Here is a 21,197-nt window from a genome sequence, read left to right as displayed (position 1 = left end):
CACTAGTTTTCACATCTGTGCTCAAGGACATGATCAATTATCTCAGAGGAGTGATCGTCTTCTCAAGAAGAAATGAAATCAGACCTCAGCCAGAGTCTTAAATAACTTTGTTATCACTGATTACCACATGTACCCTCTCGGGGGCCCTAGGTTAGTCATTTAAAACACACCACTCTGTCAAGGTCTATCTAGTATCTAAGGAATGCTATTCTAAAAATATTCTAAGTGTTTGGTTACGTTCTAACTAGTATATAAAGACTAAATAGAAAAAAAAACCTTAAACAATAAGCATCACAAATATAATCTTACAAAAGCTCAATTGATCATAGCTGGACAAGCAGCAGGAACTACATCAAACAGTGCTGTCAGTGGCAAACGATGTGGTTTTAGCCAACTCTTTAACAGGTACCCCACAGTGCACAATGTGGGGTCCCCGAGCATTGGCGTGTGCCAACCTGTGCCCAATACTCTCTGGAATTAGACTCCATTGGTAGGTAATGCACATGGGCGAGAAACTCTGGTTTGAATATTTTTAATTATTGATAGTGGAGTCACGTAGCGTAACAGTTAGTGCGCTTACCTCGCGAGCAGGAGGACCCGTGTTTGGTTGCCGAGTGGGGAGAAACGTTCAGCGAGTTTCCTTACTCCGGTCGCCCCCGTTTACGAGTGGAAGCAATAAATGGGAACCCAGTTTTTGGTCGATCGGTGGATCGGTTCTGGGGCCTAATAATCCCTCCAGAATAGCCGCGACCGTTTGTGGACCACGGCCGTGCGGAATTGGCGGCCGCACTTCGACCACCAAATATATTACAGCCACTGTGCGGTATACCACTGTGCGGTATATTCTGTGAAGCGCTTTGGGACGTCCGGAAGTCGTGATGAGGCGCTGAATCGAATGCCAGGATTATTATTTATTAATATTATATATTTTTATTTATTTTTATTTATTATTGTTATTTATTATTATTGTTTATTATCATCATTATTATTTATTATTATTTATTTTTATTTATTATTTTTATTTATTATTATTTATTATTTTTATTATTTATTATCATCATTATCATCATTTTTATTATTATTTATTATCATCATTATTATCATTATTATTTATTATTATTTATTATTATCATTGTTATTTATTATCATTGTTATTTATTATCATTATTATTAATTATCATTTATTATCATTATTATTATTTATTATTATTATTTATTATTATTTATTATTCATTATTATTATTATTTATTATCATTTATTACCATTATTATTATCATTATTATTATTTATTATCATTATTATTATTTATTATTATTTATTATTATTTATTACCATTATTATTATCATTATTATTATTTATTATTATTTATATTATTTATTATTATTTATTATTATTTATTATTATTTATATTATTTATTATTATTTATTATTATTTATTATTTATTATCATTATTATTATTTATTATTATTATTTATTATTATTATTTATTATTATTATTTATTATCATTATTATTATTCATTATCATTATTATTATTTATTATCATTATTATTATTTATTATCATTATGATGATGATGATGACGGGGCCTGTGCACGGATCGAGACGCCCCGCCCGCCCGCCAGGAGGAGGCGCTGCCGCGCGGGGGGCGGTGGGAGGGGGGGGACGACGACGACGACACGCGGTGCGGTGCGGTGCGGTGGGCTGACCGCCAGGCGGCGCCGCGCGGCCGCTCCCTCCCGCCCTGACGCCCGGACGCCCTGATGCCAGTTCCTGGTCCTCCGCTGCCTCCGCGGGTCGCCTCACGACAGCTCGGCTGCCGCTCCCGCTCGCGATGCCGCTCCCGCTCCCGCTGTTGGCCGGAGGCCGCCTGTCGCGGCGGCTGCTCGGGGGCCTGTGTGTGGTCGGTCTGGTGTCGGCGGCCGCGGCCTCGGGGACCGAGGAGGAGCCCTACATGGACTGTAACAGCAGCAAAAAAGCCTTCCCCGTCGTGACCTTCAATTACCATCACGTCAGCGACGCTTTCGAGGTGTCTCTGTGGATCCTTTTGGCCTCCGTCATGAAGCTCGGTCAGTGGGGGTCAGTGTGAGGGTCAGTGGGGGGGTCTGTGAGTGGGTCAGTGGGGGGGGTCAGTGTGAGGGTCAGTGGGGTCAGTGTGGGGGTCAGTGTGAGGGTCAGTGGGGGTCAGTGTGGGGGTCAGTGGGGGGGGTCTGTGAGTGGGTCAGTGGGGGTCAGTGTGAGGGTCAGTGGGGGGGTCAGTGTGGGGTCTGTGGGGTCAGTGTGAGGGTCAGTGGGGTCAGTGGGGGGGTCTGTGAGTGGGTCAGTGGGGGTCAGTGTGAGGGTCAGTGGGGGGGTCAGTGTGGGGGTCTGTGAGTGTGTCAGTGTGGGTCAGTGTCTGTGTGGGTCACTGTGTGGGTCAGTGTGTGGGTCTGTGGGTCAGTGTGTGTGTGGGTCAGTGTGGGTCAGTGTGTGTGTGGGTCAGTGAGGGTCAGTGTCTGTGTGGGTCAGTGAGGGTCAGTGTGTGTGGCACTGTGTGTGGCACTGTGTGTCAGTCAGTCACTGTGTGTCTGTGTCAGTCAGTCGCTGTGTGTCTGTGTCAGTCAGTCACTGTGTGTCTGTGTCAGTCAGTCACTGTGTGTCTGTGTCAGTCAGTCGCTGTGTGTCTGTGTCAGTCAGTCGCTGTGCGTCTGTGTCTGTCTGTCGCTGTGTGTCTGTGTCTGTCTGTCGCTGTGTGTCTGTGTCAGTCAGTCGCTGTGCGTCTGTGGCAGTCAGTCGCTGTGCGTTTGTGGCAGTCAGTCGCTGTGCGTCTGTGGCAGTCAGTCGCTGTGCGTCTGTGGCAGTCAGTCGCTGTGCGTCTGTGGCAGTCAGTCGCTGTGCGTCTGTGTCAGTCAGTCGCTGTGCGTCTGTGGCAGTCAGTCGCTGTGTGTCTGTGTCTGTCGCTGTGTGTCTGTGTCTGTCTGTCGCTGTGTGTCTGTGTCAGTCTGTCGCTGTGTGTCTGTGTCAGTCTGTCGCTGTGTGTCTGTCAGTCTGTCGCTGTGTGTCTGTCAGTCAGTCGCTGTGTGTCTATCAGTCAGTCGCTGTGTGTCTGTGTCAGTCAGTCGCTGTGCGTCTGTGTCAGTCAGTCCCTGTGTGTCTGTGGCAGTCAGTCGCTGTGTGTCTGTGGCAGTCAGTCGCTGTGTGTCTGTGACAGTCAGTCGCTGTGTGTCTGTGTCTGTCTGTCGCTGTGTGTCTGTCAGTCAGTCCCTGTGTGTCTGTGACAGTCAGTCGCTGTGTGTCTGTGACAGTCAGTCGCTGTGCGTCTGTGGCAGTCTGTCGCTGTGTGTCCGTGTCAGTCAGTCGCTGTGTGTCCGTGTCAGGCTGTCACTGTGTAACCTACAGTGTAGCAAATTAACAATGTGTGTCTGTATCTGTGTGTCTGAGTGTGTGTGTGTGTGTCTGTCACTGTGTATCTGTCTATGTGTCTATCACTGTGTCCAGTTGTCCATTATTGGGTCACTGTGTCTCACTGTGTTGTGTGTCTCCACCTGTGTGTGTGTGTGTGTGTGAGTCCACCAGGACCAGTGACCAGCAACAACAGTACTTTGCAAATTGATGTTCAGAGGAAGGAGGAAGTTATATTTATTTTTCTAATTCTTTAACCTGACGTTCCAATGCATTCCTAATGGTGTGTTGCTTTGTCAAAGGTGCCATCGAACAAGGTGTTGTCTGCCTGTTCAGGTGGACATTAAAGATGCTATGGCACTATTTGAAAAGGGAAGGGGGGTTTCTCCCAGTGTCCTGGTTGCCAAACCCCCAGTTAAAATCGGCCATCGCTTCATGATTAAGGGACATTGCTGTGCACAAAACTTCTCCAGATGTCCAGATGTTAGCACTCGATGACACTGCCCCGCGTCAAGTGGCTTTTTAAATGCAAGTTGTGCTGCATTAATAAGAGATTTGAACTGCGACCGAGTCCACCTGTAGCGACTGAGCCGAGGGCAGGGTTGTCAGAAGGAAGCAAACACTGCAGAATTAGAGGGAGTAAAGGCCTGATTCTGGCTCTGCGGGACAGACGTACAATTATTCCAATGTTTGTGTCTGCGTCTGTGTGGTGTGGGCTGCTATGATGACTGTTTTTACAATAGATTTTCTGTCTTGCCTGTTGTGACCTGAGTGCACTCTGCCATCGCCATATTAGGTGCACGAGCTTTTTTGCATGTTTGTGAAATGTCAGTTCCTGCTGGGGCAGCGCAAGTGGGGAGTCATCGCTGGTATGTCACTGTACCTTCTCTGCTGTGGGCTTTCAGGTTCTGGTAATCTGGTAACTGGTTCTGAGTAATCTTTGTGTGGCAATTTACAAATTGACCACAGCTTTATCAGTTTGCAGTGTTCCTCATTCTGCAGCTTGCTAACTCCACCCACACACTGTTCAGACTCATAAGATCCGGAGGAAAGGAATGGAATGGAATTATTGTTTGCTTTTTTTTTGCTCGCTCTTGCCCTACAGCCATGCACAGAGTGTGTATGGGGAGTGAGAGCGGAGGGGTGGGGGAGGGGGGCGGTTTATGAGGGGAGGAGGTCGGTGAGGGGTGACACTGGCATTACACGGTGACTTGTGTATAATTCCATCTGCATTCCAGAGACTCTCAGTTTGTTCAGACGGTAATTTCATACTCTGTGTTGAAATGATTTATTGGCGAGTTCACACATGGTATGAATGTCTTTCCGAAGCGCCGTCTGATTCACTTAATCCTCCTCATTGGTGGTTATCAGCCTTTGTGGGGCGTGGGTCACTGAAGGAGCTTGATGCTTGTTGCGGCACATCAGACGCTTTGCTGGGGTTTGAAATATGATCACAGGGCTTGAAGCAAGGATTTTTGTTAAGTTACCAGCTGCATGATTGCAACACCCAAACCGAGAGTATCCACACAGTGTGCAGTGTTCACCAGCTGCCAAAGATGGGTTGAGCTCCAAATCAAGCCGTTTTATTTAAAATTATTCCTAATCTAGCTTGTTTAGAACAGCCATCTGATTATTCCCTGCTCCCATCTGTAATGTAATTGGTACTGTAGCTAGTCATTTTGTGAGTAAATTATAATAATCCTTGCACTTGATAGAGCCTTATTACATAGTTGAAACGTCTCAAAGCATCTCGCAGGATTTACTATAAAGGATATATGACTGTGTTTTTGTAGGCAAACCCGACAGCCAATTTGCACACAATGTCCCATAAACAGCCATGGAGTGAATGACCAATTTTATCTTGAGGATTATTGACCAGGACACTGGGAGAAACTCCCTTTTTAAAGTCCACCAGAACAGGCCGACGGGGCTACAGCATAACGTCTCATCCAAAGTATGCATCTCTCACAGGCAGCGCTCCCTTTTTTTCCCAGCACCGCACTGGAGCCTAGACGATAGGACCTGAAAGCCCTGAAAAGCGCTCTCGGACGCTACCTTGCGTGAGGGGGGGTGGGGGCGCTATATAAATGCAAGTTGTTGTTGACATGGGGCCAGAAGCCACAGCTTTCCTGATACCCAAGTGAAGGTGCTAACAATGAGCCAGGCTGACATTTACGATCCAAATTAAATACACAAGTACAGGCTTTCATAGTTTAAACTGACCCCTATACAAGTTTTGTTGAAACGTTAGAATATTTGCAGTGGGTCTAATTTGCAGGTGGCAGCAATGTCTCTCTCGCTGGTTAGAGCACTACATTGTCTGGGACAGAGCTATTATACACAGAATTCACTGCTTATCATACACAGAATGCCCCATTCACTGCGTGACTGGAGATGGATCCTCACTCATTCTGTTACTATATTAAGGGCAACTTGTTTGAATAAATCTTGTAAAGAAAAAAAGGAGTATTTTTATTGCTCATTATTTCCAGGATTATTTTTGTCGGTTCATTCAGTTGGTCGCACTCTTGCCTCTGGGTCAAAGGGTTATTGATTAATCAGGATTTGAGCTCATAATCTTGGTTGACACTCCAGTGTAGTATTACTGCAGCATTACATTGTTGGATGAGACATTTATCCAAGGTCCCATCTGCGTGTTCTTCAGGTAGATGTGTGTGCCAGAGTCTGTATGAGTATGTCAGAATGTGTGTGTGTGTGTTTATCAGAGAGGATGAGTGTCAGGGTGTGTGTGACAGGATCTGCGTGTGTCAGTGTGGGTGTGTGTGTTGGTGTGTGCGTACGCGTGCGTGTCGGGGCGTGCGCGTGCGTGTGTCAGGGTGTGCGCGGGTGTGTGTCGGGGTGTGCGCGCGTGTGTCAGGGTGTGTGTGTCAGGGTGTGTGTGTCAGGGTGTGTATATGTGTGTTGGTGAGTTTGAGCATGCGGTCGAGGTAATGGTTGGATTTTCAGTAATAGTCACAAACATTCTCCAAATTCTCTGGCAAAAACTAAATGTAGTAATTTACTGTGTGGGTGTCCACCAAATTGCCACCTATAACTGCTTATAAATCACAGCTTGTTTCAAACCAGTGACAGATTTACAGATATTTTTCCAGTGAAAATATGGCAGCTTGACATATGAGGGGGAAGAAATATCAGTTCCCCCTGTCCCACGCGTTTGGAGAGGATGAGGAGAGAGAAACGAAGGGGATTGGAGTTTCCATAGGCTCAATGATAGCCAAATGACTGACTCGTATCCATCTGCTGGTACAATGTAAATGGCTGGTTGTTTAGTGGCTTCTATGCAGCTGAAGCTGGAGCTGCTGTGTATGAGAGGATTGTGTATTTATAAGCCATATTGTCAGTGAAGCGCTTATTGCGAGTGTGATCTCCAGATATTATACGCAGGTCGAGTGCTGGGACTGCCTGTCTGTGACATGAGATGGCAGCTGTAGCGGTGACGATTTTGTCAGCTCTCCACTAGACGCTCAGTATCCTCAAGATTATTTCAGAAAGAAAACATTGAGTTTATGAATAGCCTTCCATGTGCCTGTTACACAGACCCACTGAATGATTGTTCTGGAACACTCTTCCTCCATGGAGTCCTGTAGCTCAGCGGTGCGAGCACGCGCCTCGCAAACAAAAGACCTGGGTTCGATTCCCGGCAGGGCGAAACCTCGTGCAAGTTTCCTTATTCCACACGCCTGATAATAATCCCTCAAGAAAAAATAAATAAAATAATAATTTGGTCACTCAACGCACGACTGTTTGTGGGGACACTGCTGTGCGCAATTCACTGGCGCGTTTCGCCCACAAATATACAGTCAATTCACTTTACAGTGTATTCTGTGAAGTGCTTTGAGACGTCTTGATAAGGTGCTATATCAAATGCAAGGATTATTATATTATCCCTCCGCTTTGCCCTTTCCTTCCCCATCTTCAGGTCACGCCTGAAGACCTTCCTCTTCGACGAAGCTTACGGTCACCTCCCTCCCCGGCTCGAGGTCGTGCTCCGCCAGTGACAAGCGCTCTGTGGGGTTTCCCTGCGCGAGGTTGTTGTTATTACAGTGGTGTTGTGCTCTGAGAAGCTAATCGAAGTACGTCCAGTGTCCGACCTGCTAATACGTGGTAAAGTGGATTAGAGTAATGCAGAGCACTTGAGGACTCCCAGTATTTGGACCCTATATTGAAGCCCGAGCTGCATGTTCAGGAAAGAAAAAAGGAAACGGTCTTGTTGTAATTTTTGGTGTAGGTGGTCACTGTGAGATTGGGAAATGATTGGATGTTGACAAATACAATAACTTCAAGCTTGCAAAAGCCTGTATTACAAATAGTTTCAATTTCACTCAGAAATTACCCAGTCAATCTACTTTACAATGCTGTATATTCTGTGAAGGACTTTGAGACGTCTCAACAATGTGATAAGGCGCTTTATGAAGTACCACGATTATTATTTTATAATTATTAATTATGCTTGGCAGATACGTACCTGCTTCTGATCTCTATCAGTGTGTCAGCTTGTCTTAGTTAGTTGTATTTTGCCTTTGGGTCAAAGGGTTATGGATTCAAGACCCGTCCCTGGGTTGGAGCTCACAGTCTAGGCTGACACAACAAAACAGTATTCTTCATGGAGAAGAAAAAGAAGTTTCTGGCAAACAATCCTCTGAATCATTTTGTCATTTACCCCTTGGCTATTTGTGCTCCATGCTGAAGCTATATAAACAATCACTACACTTGACAGGAATTGTCTGTTTACATGCTGAGATTTTTTTTCTTTAAACCAGCAAAAATTGAGTGTATCTATGGTTACAGTGCTTTATAAAGCATCCTTCATACTGGGGATAGGTATACGAGCAACAGAATTTGAGATAAATTGGGAGTAGATGGATGGTGGAACTAGGGAGCCCAGCGAGGAGTGAATTTGAAAAGTCCAGCAAGGAGGTAACAGAGGCATGGATCAGGGTTTCAGCAGCATTCAGTGTGGGGGGATATTGTAATTTGGGTGAATGCCTTAATTTAATTTGAGTTTGCTCGCCAGCTCTGTGTCTGTGTTAATTTTCTGCCCCGTGTGTGATTACTTGTTCCACAGAATTAATTCAAATACTGTATCTCCGGTTCTTCATTAATTCTTTGTGTTTCCAGGTTTTCATCTAATCCCAAAACTGTCCTCAGTTGTTCCCGAAAGCTGTCTGCTGGTGTCCTTGGGTCTGGTGTTGGGCGGACTGAGCGAAGCTGTGGGGAAGGTTCCACCCGGCCTGAAATCTGAGGTGTTCTTCATGTATCTCCTCCCACCCATCATTTTAGACGCTGGCTACTTCCTACCCATTGGACCTTTCGTAGAAAATCTGGGAACCATCCTGAGCTTCGCTGTGATCGGGACGATATGGAATGCATTCTTCATCGGCACGCTGCTGTACGTGGTGTGTCAGTTCAGCGGAGGAGTGCTGCAGGACGTGGGGCTGCTCCAAAACCTGCTGTTTGGCAGCATCATCTCTGCCGTGGATCCGGTTGCTGTGCTGGCCGTATTCGAGGAGATCCACATCAACGAATTGCTCCACATCCTGGTATTCGGGGAGTCACTGCTGAACGACGCCGTGACTGTGGTGAGTTGCGGCAGTGGTTGGATTGGCATTCTGTTCTGTATGTACAACAGCCAGCCACTACATGCATTTATACGTGCCTCGGGCATTTCCTCCTGAAGTGAAATGCGCTATAATAATATTGTGGTCATTCACAGTACCTGAATAGGATAGCAACAACTGTGAGACTAAATTCTACTGCTTGATACAGTCAAATATTCTTTGCTAATAGGTAGATAATCAGTTACGTAAACCATTGCTTCTCATTGCCAAAGTTGGGATTAATATTGTGTAAAAGCCGAAGCGGATTGTGTATTATATTAAGTAATCCCACCCCCCGATTAGATTTAGTAATCTTGAGACAGTAGATTGGAGATTTAGCAGAATGTGATTGTGATCATTTGTTAATTGTTTTATCTGTTGTTTTCATCTGCTGTCCTCCCTCCCTGGTTTAATTCCAGGGATCTAAGTGTTTAATAGTTTGGAAGATGTTTCAATCTAAAATAAAATTTAAAAATTCTTCAAAATAATGTATATTAATTTGGTCCACAGCTGTTGTAGGACACTACTGTGTGCAATTGGCTGCCGTATTTCGCCTACAAAATATACAGTCAATTCCCATTACAGTATATTCTGTGAAGCGTTTTGAGACATCTTGAAAACGTAATAAGGTGCTGCATTAAATGCAAAAATTATTATTATCATTATCATTCTGTTAATCAGTGTGTTTGAATCCCTAGGTTCTCTATTACCTGTTTGACGAGATGGCCACCGCTGGCTTTGTCAGCTTTACAGACGTGCTCCTGGGAATTATATCCTTTTTCGTGGTGTCTTTTGGCGGCATTCTCATTGGGGCTCTCTACGGTTTCTTGGCTGCTTTTACCTCCCGCTTCACAGCTCACATTCGAGTTATCGAGCCCCTCTTTGTTTTCCTGTACAGTTACCTCGCTTATCTCTCCTCTGAGATCTTCCGCGTCTCAGGAATTATGGCGTAAGTATCTTAACTTGTTACATTGGAAGAGAAATGCTGTATGTTACATGCCTGGGGATTTACATGTGGGTAATTGTGATAGCATGTTGGTGGGTGAGAAGATGCTGACCTTTATTAATGGTATTAATTACCATTAGTAATGGTTATTATTAACTTTAGTAACTAATCATTTTCAATTTAATAATAATGTGGCTCCTTAGAGCAAGGCCAGGCTGCTTTATCATATGTCATGTTTACTGTGAGGATGATTGATACACATTGACATTCACCAAAGTGGAGTTTAATCAGTGGAGAGAGGAAGTGCCAAAGTGAATAAAGGTTACATACGATTTAGATAGTTTGAGGCACTGGTTCCTAGCTGTTAAAGCTGTTACAAGGTGACAGAGTCTGAACTATTGATGGAACAATGAGCATTTCAGGATAGTTTTATAATATCTGAGAGGATCGGAGAATGACAAGGTTTTCCTCAATTGACACTGAAGTTTGGAAGATATCCTGGATATCACTGTTGCCGTACATCAGTCAATAGATTACACTTTGAGGATGTTTAGTTTCTTTCAGTGAGAGATACACAATGTTCTCCAACTGGGCTATTTTCCAAATCTGGTCTCAGATTAATTACTATGTTGGCAATGCAGTTTGGCACTGCTTAACAGGAGAGACGTATACTCCTGTCAGTATCCACCCACCTCTAAGTGGGAGTCCTTAATAAAGGAAACTGAATATGACTCAATAGGTTTAATCTCTTCATACCTTAATAAAACTAGACCTTGGGGCCAAGGCGACAGCCAGCACCATTGAGCCTGTCTAACGATTGTTGCATTGGGAATCCAGGGATGGAGTTTGACAATGACTTGGGACCCCTGGAAATATGTTAGTTATCTGAAGAATGAGCTGAAATAAACCGGCAATGGGTTGGGCAACAGCAGTCTGGGGGCTACAGAATCCAGCTGGCTTGGTGGAGGGGGAGACTAACAGACCACGGGTAGTGTAATTACCCATTGCATGTTGCTGTATCCAACACCAGTGAAGATATCTTAATTTAAGGCTGCATTCAAAGATGAGTTTCTAAAGCACCTTTTGACGTATCACAGTGGAAATCACTAACTTCCTAAATTGTCCATGTGAAAGGATATTCCGTCATTAAAGAGGTGAAAGGACTTGGCCTCGGGGATTTGCTTCATGTCGTATTTCCCATCTATTTCATGTCTGACTTCATTCAGTACTTGTTCTGCAATTTGTGAAAACAGGAAAAGGGCTGTCAAGCGAATGTACACTTCATTGTACATAAACATCCATCAAAGCTTGAGAATCTCGTTTTGTGTTTTTGATTGGCTTCTTGGGGTTTGGTAAATCTTTCTCTGGCTTTCCTGCTCCCAGCTGAATTAGCTTTATTTGATGCCAAAATGATCTGAGTTCGACTGGTGCCCTCCCAGTCAGGACTAATCATATTATCTTCTAATGTGATCTCCAGTAGTGTGAAACAGTCCAATCTCAGCAAAGAGCTGTTGCGGCTGACTCCAGCAAATTGTCTTCTCTTCAATCCTCCCATCAAAGGAAGCTTACATTGGGGTTCAACAGGAAACTGTTCTAATGTTCCGTACTTCAGCAGTGAATTACCTAGTGTTCCAGTGCCCTGTTGGTCACTGTTACGTTTCAGTTGTGTCCTTTCCTAGGTGTGTGTCTCAGAGGAACTATGAAAATAGTGGGCAAAGTGTATCTCTCTTACAGAGTCAGTGTTGCAGGTGCTCTGCTTTTGAGGACAGGGTATTGACTGTATGTGGATATTGAATTACACTGAAATAATCAGGAGAATACACCTGTGGCAGGTAGTTTAACACCTAAAACACGATGTATATAATTTGCTGTAAGATGCAATTCTCCCTCCAGAGGAACGGAGCAAGAGAGACAGAGAACCGATGGGTTCTATGTATTCAGTCCAACCTGCTTGTCTTTTGCAGCCTTATTTCATGTGGTGTAGTCATGCGACCCTACGTGGAGGCAAATATCTCCCATAAGTCTCACACAACCATCAAATACTTTCTGAAAATGTGGAGCAGTGTGAGCGAGACCCTCATCTTCATCTTCCTCGGAGTGTCCACGGTGGTTGGGCCCCACGATTGGAACTGGACGTTTGTTTCCTGCACGCTCCTCTTCTGTCTCATTGCTCGAGTACTCGGTAAGAACAAACCCAGCCAAGAAACAATGGGAATAGCAGTAGTGGGTGGGAGTGGAGAAGCTCTGCTTTAACCAAACAAACTCATTGAACACGTTTAACCCACAAAATACAGGAGCATTGATGGATTTGAAGGTTTGAGCGTAAACCAGGAATTAGCAGATATTTTGGTGCTGTGATACATTTCTCACTCTCTGTTATGTGGAATAGTGTCAAATGCCTCTCTCTAAACTCCAGATAAATGACATTTATTGCCTCATTCCCTTATCCACTCTGTGTCTGTAATTTCCCGAGAGAAATCCCACCTGGCTCAGTTGGTAAAATTCTTCAGTTGGGAGCATCTCTGAGTCAGGTTATGGGTTCCAGCCCCACATCGGGACTTTGAGCTCAAAGTCTAGGCTGACACTACAGTGCTGACGGTACTCTGCATTGTCAGAGGTGCTGTCCTTTGGACGAGACTTTAAACTGAGGTTCCACCTGCATGTTCAAGTGGACATTAACAATCCCATCCTTCCGACTCCCTCTCTCCCTCCCATTATAATGACAAGTGTGAAATATTAACTCCTCCCTCTTGTTCAGATGTAGGAAGGGGATAGGCTAAGGAGGGAACTTGTCGCATGGTATATCTGACGCAAATGACTGTACAATTTGATTTCAGGTGTCCTGGGGCTCACTCTGATCATCAACTACTTCCGCATCGTGAAACTGACACCAAAAGACCAGTTTATAATCTCGTACGGAGGCCTGCGAGGTGCCATTGCCTTTTCCCTCGGGTACCTGCTCAATCCTAATTGCTTCCGTCGCAACTTGTTTGTCACTGCCATCATAACCGTCATCTTTTTCACAGTGTTTGTTCAGGTATTTAATTTGTTTCAAATAATATGTGTGATGTGTGTGTGTTGTATGTGTGTGTGATAGTTTCTTGGTCAGACCGGTGTTTAACACGTGCAGAAAGCCATCACCATGCTTAAGAGTATCCAAACCAGACAGAGTTCCATGTATGGAATGGAAGCCTGCTCTCTTCTTGGAGGGATGTACCCCTGCTTACCTAATTCCATGTATTAAGCCCAGGTTGGCAAGAGCTAATGCTTGGGCACCCCAGAGTGCCTGTTGGATTAACTGCTGGAGTTTAACCAGCTGAAACCAGGCTGGCTGGTCTGTCATCAGCATTGCCTTGAAGTCCTGTGAATCTGATGCTTAGTTCAGAAACTGAGTTTCTAACTGCCAAAGAGTGAACTAAATTCTGATATTCCATTACCAAGAGCTTCACCTTGGGATCAACTCAGCTGGGAGGCTCTGCTTAGCTTCCTACCACTCTGCTCCCGGATAGAACATCTTGACAGGCAGGTTTGAGCTTTCACTAGGTGGTACCGGCAAATCTCCGAAAGCTTTCTGGTGAGCAACTTAACTTAGCATGAAATGTGAGATCATTGTTTCATCCTCTTGCCCATAGCTTTTTCAATCATCCTTACCCATCAGTGTAACATGGCCGTGTGTATATCAGTGAGCGTATCAAAACAATAATAATACAGTGCCTTACCATGTCAATGAGACCTCTCAAAGCGCTTCACAGAATACACTGTAAAGTGAATTGACTGCATATTTACAATGTGTAAAGTGGGAATAAGCGTGTATTACGGGGGTGGGTGGTGTTTGTGAGCCCCTGGGTGAGGGTGTATGGTAACAAGATGTTTTCTCCAGGGGATGACCATCCGGCCTTTGGTGGACCTGCTCGCTGTGAAAAAGAAACGGGAAACAAAACGTTCCATTAATGAACAAATCCACAGCCAGGTACTGAATCCACCCACAACTCCCTGACCCATCCTGTCTCCTCCAAACCTCCCTTCCTTCCCACCACCTCATTTTGGTGCTAATGTGAATCATTAGTTTACAGCATCTCCCAGTGGTGGATGGTGGCATTGCTAACAGCATGTTCTCTCCTTCTCAGTTCCTTGACCATCTCCTGACTGGAATAGAAGATGTGTGTGGCCACTCTGGACAGCATCACTGGAAAGAAAAGTATGTTTTAGTATCTTCCGCTGATGGGTGCTCCATTCCCTCCCCGTGCCGATGCTGCTGCCCCGCATTAAGCGATGAACCGTTGCCAAGGAAGAGCGGTCCTTTTCACTCATTCAAACTTGATCATCGCAGTGATCGCCGTTTCCATCTCATTGTTGTTTTATAGAATAACCTAATAGTAATCCTTGCATTTGACATAGCGCCTCAAGTCGTCGGTGAGACATCTCTAGTTACTCCAGTAACCATGTCAAAAAGAATGGATTTCTCCTCTCCTGCCCAGATCAACGCAAGAAAATAAATATTAAATAAAATGAGTTAAAATTTACTGTATAAAAATGAGTATAATATATATATAGAGAGAGATTATATGTATGTAACATTTCTGTCTGTAAGGTATGTAATTTGAAACTTAAGACCATTGGGAGATATTACCAACAGCTGTACCCACCTTCTGCTTCAACAACAATAACTTTCATTTACACAGCGCCTTTCACTTCGGGAGGATATCCCAAGGCGCTGGACAGTCAGGGATTTCAGCCTGAGCTTCAGACAGCTTTGCAGGCTCTGAGAGATGTTCTTTTTACTTTCAGGCTGTCTCGCTTCAATAAAAGGTACATTAGGAAATTACTGGTCACAAATGAAAGATCGAAACAGCCTCACCTGATTGCGTTCTACCATAAGCTGGAATTGAAAAACGCTATTGATCTGGTTGTGAGCGGAGGACTGCCCAAGTCACCCTCATCTGTGTCTCTTCAGTAAGTGGAAAGTCTGATACTAGTTGTAGCCTCAAGTGGGATTTCAGTGGGAAGGACTAAGAGACCATAGCTGAAGTGGCGAGGGTGGGGTGGGGACTCAGCACTGCAAAAGTAATGATTAGCCACGTGCCAGGCCTGGTGGGGGACGTATTGTTGGGGGGAGGGGGGGACATGTTTTGGGGGGTGCACACTCGAGACAGACATCGATGAGATCTTGGAACCAAATGCTGTGGGTCTCTCCCCTTTAGCTGTGAGGTACAGGAGGGAAAATATAACAGAGGGCATCTGGTATTCAGGGTGTAAAATGCACCTCAAGCTGAATGATGCAAGAACCACTCCGTTTCTTAAGGCAAGAGCATGTTGGGGATGATGCTATGCTGGAGGTAGAGGAGTAGCTGTTAGACCGGAGAATGGGTCTAACAATTAATTAATTAATGGAGAATGGGATTTGTTGTACTGCGAAACTCCTCACACTGAGGAAAACACCAAAGACTCAAACCATCACTCTCTTTGCCAGGAACATCCATGGACCCCAAAGTGAACGTCTGATTCCAGCACTTTCCCAGGAGAAAGAGGAGGAAATCCGCAAGGTTCTTCGGGAAAATCTCCAGAAAACAAGACAAAGGGTAATTCTGTAACTTAAAGGGCATCGTGAGATTCTCCACCCTGGGAGTGAGCTAATTAGTCCCTTTGAGACTGATTTGACTCCAAAGTACTCTGCTGAGCTCGAGTTTCTGAGTCAGGCAAATCCTCCACACCCCAAGGCACTGCTGATAATGGATCAGATGGTGTGGCTTGTTGCAGGACTTGGAGAAATTAATCACGCCCCAGGATTTGGGATAGTTCCTCCTTGACTCCTGATAACCCTGCAATCTCTGTCTGTATCTGTGAGTGGGTGTACGTGTCTCTGTCTATGAGTGTGTCTGTGAATGTGTGTGTGTGTCTCTGTCTGTGAGTGTATGTGTGTATCTCTCGGTCTGTGAGTGTTTTCTCTCTCTCTAAGCTTGTGTGCCTCTGGATATCTGTGTGCATATCCCCCTTTGTCTGTGAGTGTGTCTGTGTGTGTCTCTCTACCTCTCTTTCTCTGGGGGTGTGTGCCTGTGTGTCTGTGTGTGGTGTCGGCCCCAAGAAGCAGGAGGTGGTGACCTCCTGGAATCCAGCAGTCAGGATACTGGAGAGCAATGCTAATGTTCTCTTTAGTGTCTGGGCTGGCCTAATAGGGCATTGCTGGAAGAGGGATCGTTGGAAGTGACATCTGTAGAGGTAAGAATGGGACCCCACTTAGAAAATGTTACTGTCTTGTCTTGCACCACTGTCTCAACTGATTATGTGCTTTGAAAAGATGCAATAAAATGTGCCTCTCAATAGAACCATTCAAGCCCCTACAATTTTCTGCTAAATTTTGCCAAATTTCCCCTCAATTTTTGGCAAATAGTTCAGAATGTTTCTATTGGCCCTGATGATGGGCTTGTGTGTGTACAGAATGCTCAGCTGAATAAAAATAAGTCAAAGAGAGATCGATTGTGAGGGTTGGTTACTTATAAGGACGGCATGGCGATTCCAGTATTCCTGGTGGTTGGGACTTGATGAGTTTTCTTTCTGTTTCCAGCTGCAGTCCTATAACAGGCACACGTTAATGGCTGATCCAATGGAAGATCAGTGGAACCAAATTCTTCTGAGACGGCAGAAGGTCTGGGCCATGGAGAAAAAGGTAATGGCAGTGACGTACGAACAATTGCCAGACGAGGAACATAATGTATTTCCCACGGGTTTATTTGCTCAGACAAGATTCCAATCCCTGTCCTGTCCACAAGGGGACATTCACTAACCCTGAGTGCAACAGTGGAGATCTGTGAGGGGTGGAAAGCCCACAACTCAAATCACAACTTCCGCAGAAATTACTTTGAACCTGTTTATGTTGCGTTCAGAGTATGCAGACCCCCCACCCCCCCACTCGCACACTGCACTCAAACGCTGTGCCCAGACTTTGGAAGATAAGGCCAGGTTCTGCTTTAATACCCCACGACAAATAGCCTGCAGAAACTATCCTGCTCCATTCCCCGCCCCGCCTAATGTTGGACCCTTCTCTGCCTGCCCTGTGCCCTTTTACCCCTGACCTGTTAGCCATCTGCCTCTTCTTGTTCTTTACAGAAGGCAAAGTACTTGACAGTTCCAACAGCAAAAGAAGGATCGCCCGTAGTATCCAGAACTCGTCTCTATTCAGGTGAGAATTTGCTGATCTCTTTGATGTCTGGCTCAGCTCTACTGACTGCCTGGCTCCACCGGAGACCTGGCACTGCATCCTAATGGGGAGTAGATTGGTGGGTCTGTTGAGATTGGTGGACAAGGAGTGGTTAGGAAGAAGGGAGAAGATTTGAGACTATGAACAATTGAGTGGAATAGGGTACAATAACCCAAGTAGCAGTTGCAAGAGAAATAAGGAAGTTAACAACAACAACAAGATTCCATTTATAGAGCGCCTTTCACGTCGGGAGGACGTCCAAGGCGCTGTACAGTTGGGTCAGGACCCGAGCAGGGGGGAAATGGTCAGGGTGAGGGGAGGGAAGGGAAGTTAAGGTAGCTAGTTGGAGAAAGGGGTGATTATATGATCACGTAAGCAGGGTGGAGGAGAGAAGGAAGACCTGAGATTGACTTGATGTCAGTCACAGCAACAGTTGAGGAGAGAAACACAACCAGAGATCCTGTCTTGATTCATAAACAAAGAATAGTCACCCGACCAAGCTACCAGGATGTATGGAAATTTACTTCGGTAAAACACGAATAAGTCAAATGGTTTTTGGGGAAAAAATTAGTTTTTTCAAATTCGAATCCATTTTGTAACAAGTCCAATGTTTCAGGAAGAGCTTGTGTGTGCGCGCAGTATCTCTCTGGTGCCTTATAATACCAGCTGTGGCTAACACTGCTCGATCTGTTTAGATCCTGTACAGATCGATACTTTGGAGAACATGCCAAAAATTACCTTCGACTTGGCATCTTTAACTGACAGGGAGGGCTCTGAATTCAGCCAGAAGAGAAATGATTCCCTGGACACGGAAATGACCAAGCAATGTATTGCTCGCTGCCTGAGTGACCCTGGGCCCAGCAATGAATCTGAGAACGATGTCTTCCTAACCACCAATGGCTAGGGGCTCAGAGAGCACAGGAACCACTGCACCTTTAAGCATTACTCAATTGTTCTGTTTGACAGGAGCTTGTTTCACAAAGCAACTCTAATGGATGAAGCCATCTACTCTTAATGGGAAATTGATGCAGATATGCAGAGGATACAAATCAGGGTGTGGCTTATGCTAAACCATAATATGACAGTGCACTTATTGTAAAAACCTGTATGTGTTAATTTTGTGCAGTTGTCTGGTGTAATGATATTTCTGTTGCCAATTTGTTAATTATTAGTTTTTTGTTTGCTCATTCGGGGTAGACTTTCTAAAACAGATAGTCAGGAGCTGAGGTTGGGTGTAGGGAATGGGGTGGGGGGGGTTAGTCAGAGACCGAGTTTGGGTTACACCAAAAATCAATTAAGCAAAAAGCATTGAAATGCAAAATCCTCATTAGACTATTACTATTTGTATGCCACGTTTTGTACCAGTACTGCTGTGCCTGTGCTGGTTAGTTAGCGTTGGGGACTGACTTGGGACACTGATGACTCATAGCCACATCCCCTTCCCAAGTCAGGGAAATTTGTGGAGGAAAAATGGGAGCAAAAAGGACAAGTAAAAATTCTGAATTTTCACTGCAATCAGTAAATCCAAATTACCTTTTAAAAATGCTTTTCGCACTACAAATATCTCTTCCACATATTTCTAGGATCTCAGATCATTTTGTTTAGATCTTGTCATTTTTGTTAATCTCAAAGTTTCAGTAAAAGGTATTTATTTTCATAATACCATGTTAATTTATCCAGTTCAGCAGAACCAAAACTTGTATTTTGAGAACTTTAGGCAGAGGTATGTGTGCTGTAATACTCAACATAGTTGTCAGTGCTGCAATCTTTCACCAAATGATTTTTGTAACGTAGTCAAATACTGAGAATTATCATAACGCAGCCAGCATGGCTCATCGGCAGGACCTGGAAAGACAAACCAATCACTGGGGGCAGGGAATCATCCCACTCAACTCCTGTTAAACTCTGCAAGCCAAAGTTTTAACAGATTGTAGCTAGACAACCAGCAGGAGAGCTTGCCAGGCAGCAATATTAATGGCAAGCTATGCGTTTTTAGCTGATTAGACTTCAGCAGTTACCTCAACACACCCTCCGGAGTCTCTCAGCCTTGGCTCTTACCAACATGCCCCTAATACTTTCCAGAATTAGATAAGCAGGATGTGTCTCTCCAGGGAGAGAGTGCGCATTTCTTCCCAACAATCTATCTCTGGAATTTCAATTCCCATATTACGTTCTGAGAGTAATATGTAATATTCTTTTTATTGATTTGTGTTTTGCCCACAAAATATAGTCAATACACTTTACATTCTGTGAAGCGCTATGAGATGTCCCAATGATGTGATAAAGCGCTATCAAATGCAAGGATTATTATCATCATTTTGTATAGGTGGAATTAATGGAATTCTTGGTTTGGATACTCATAAGCATGGTGATGGGTTTCCATAGGTGTCAGACGCCCGGCTGACCATAAATAAAATGTGCAGTGGTCCCACCGCCACACTGAATATGTGAAGCGTGATCCCTCCCTCACACGCACACATGTACGCACGCAATAAAAAGCGACTTTGTACAGTTTACGCAATGAGTAATCATCCTATACTTTCTATCTTCTTGGGAGTTCATTACGATTTTGTTTGTAAATGTTTCTGTTAATTGTGCTTGGGCTTCCTTTGGTTGCCTGTCAATTCTGAGAAACCTTGTAAATGTCTTTTTCTTGTGCCTTTATTACCAGCAAATCAGCCTGCCCATGAATTAGGATTATTGCACCTGGTTTTCCCACTGCAATCATTGTAAATAGTTACTGTGTCCCTTATTGCAAATCCTTATTTTTAATACTGTGTATATAAGAAGACACTACAAAATATAATAAAACCATGAACTCTCTTTTTTATTTCTTTTAAGAGTAAGCTCCACATATTTTATAAGTTGTGTCAAAATTCTGAGACATCAACTGATGCTGATGATCAATGTTCAATCAGACAGTTGTCTCCCAAAGCATAAAAACCTTGAATTGTCAGGTGTCAAATGCTAGTGATGACCATTTTTGGGATGGGGTCGGTAAGCGGGATCTTTTTGAGGCTGAGCTGACTCCAAGGTGACCTACTTAGTAATGAAATGCTGAAATCAACGCAGCCCTCTTTGGTGGCCTTGGTAATCCAATTCCAGGTCCACAGTACTCCAGGCCACTGCTCATGATAAATCTGACCCTGGCGAGCAGGACTTGCAGGAGCAGACCAGTCGCTGGGGACAGGGATTCTTCTCCCTTGGCTCCTATTAACCCTGCAAACCAAAGCCTTAATGGGTAAGGTGGTCCAGCTGGACAAGCAATGGGTCAGAAATGCATTCTCTGGATAGCGTACAGAAGAGACACAGCATACAGACCCAGGCACACCTACAGACACACATGGATACACTCACATAGACAGACAAATACAGAGACAGATACATTCACAGACACACTCACACAGACAGACAGACACACACATTCACACAGACAGCCACAGATACACTCACACAGACAGACACATTCACACAGACACATTCACACAGACACAAAGATAGACACACAGATAGACACAGATACACTCACGCAGACAGACACATTCACACAGACAGACAGACACAGATACACTCACACAGACACACAGACAGACACAGATACACTCACACAGACACACACAGACAGACACACAGACAGACTCACACAGACGACTCACAGACAGACAGATACACTCACACAGACAGACACAGACTCACACAGACAGACAGACATACACTCACACAGACGACAGATACACAGACACACTCACACAGACAGACTCACAGACAGACAGTCTCTCAGACAGACAGACACAGACTCTCAGACAGACTCACACAGACAGACACAGACTCTCAGACACACTCACACATGAACACAATGTAGCCGCGAGTGAGAGCGAGGCCCCGCCCCCCGCGCCGCTCCCATTGGTCGCGAGGTTCTCATTGTGATTGGGTGGGGGTGATGACGCGATCAGTGTGCGCCGCGCGCCGGAACAGAGGCTGCGACAGAGCCGGGGACTCGCCGGGAGCGGAGCGGCGGACACAGGCCCGATCCCGCCCACCCCGCCCACCCGCCCT

The 21,197-nt window shown here is 44.8% G+C and overlaps 1 protein-coding gene across 1 annotated transcript; it reads left to right on the top strand.

Moving 5' to 3' along the window:
* The first annotated feature begins 1,820 nt into the window (after positions 1-1,820).
* Positions 1,821-19,970, top strand: LOC103179577 (sodium/hydrogen exchanger 1). Its single transcript, XM_007894944.2, has 12 exons — positions 1,821-2,070; positions 8,522-8,982; positions 9,699-9,949; positions 11,911-12,128; positions 12,784-12,983; positions 13,827-13,916; positions 14,074-14,144; positions 14,735-14,899; positions 15,417-15,525; positions 16,509-16,610; positions 17,051-17,123; positions 17,837-19,970. The coding sequence occupies exons 1-12, from the start codon at positions 1,836-1,838 to the stop codon at positions 18,043-18,045; spliced, it is 2,184 nt and encodes a 727-aa protein (XP_007893135.2). The 5' UTR covers positions 1,821-1,835; the 3' UTR covers positions 18,046-19,970.
* Positions 19,971-21,197: the final 1,227 nt, after the last annotated feature.

Source organism: Callorhinchus milii, unplaced genomic scaffold (genome assembly GCF_018977255.1).
Source record: "Callorhinchus milii isolate IMCB2004 unplaced genomic scaffold, IMCB_Cmil_1.0 Scaffold10, whole genome shotgun sequence".
NCBI lineage: Eukaryota > Metazoa > Chordata > Chondrichthyes > Chimaeriformes > Callorhinchidae > Callorhinchus > Callorhinchus milii.
Note: the sequence above shows the minus strand (reverse complement) of the source record. Positions and strands in the feature narration are given on the sequence as shown.

Bases quoted from the DNA above. Each gene is read 5' to 3' on its own strand.
- LOC103179577 (XM_007894944.2), top strand. From the start codon at position 1,836: ATGCCGCTCCCGCTCCCGCTGTTGGCCGGAGGCCGCCTGTCGCGGCGG. The intron at 13,917-14,073 runs GTACTGAATCCA...TCTCCTTCTCAG, and splicing joins ATGAACAAATCCACAGCCAG to TTCCTTGACCATCTCCTGAC. The intron at 17,124-17,836 runs GTGAGAATTTGC...CGATCTGTTTAG, and splicing joins CAGAACTCGTCTCTATTCAG to ATCCTGTACAGATCGATACT.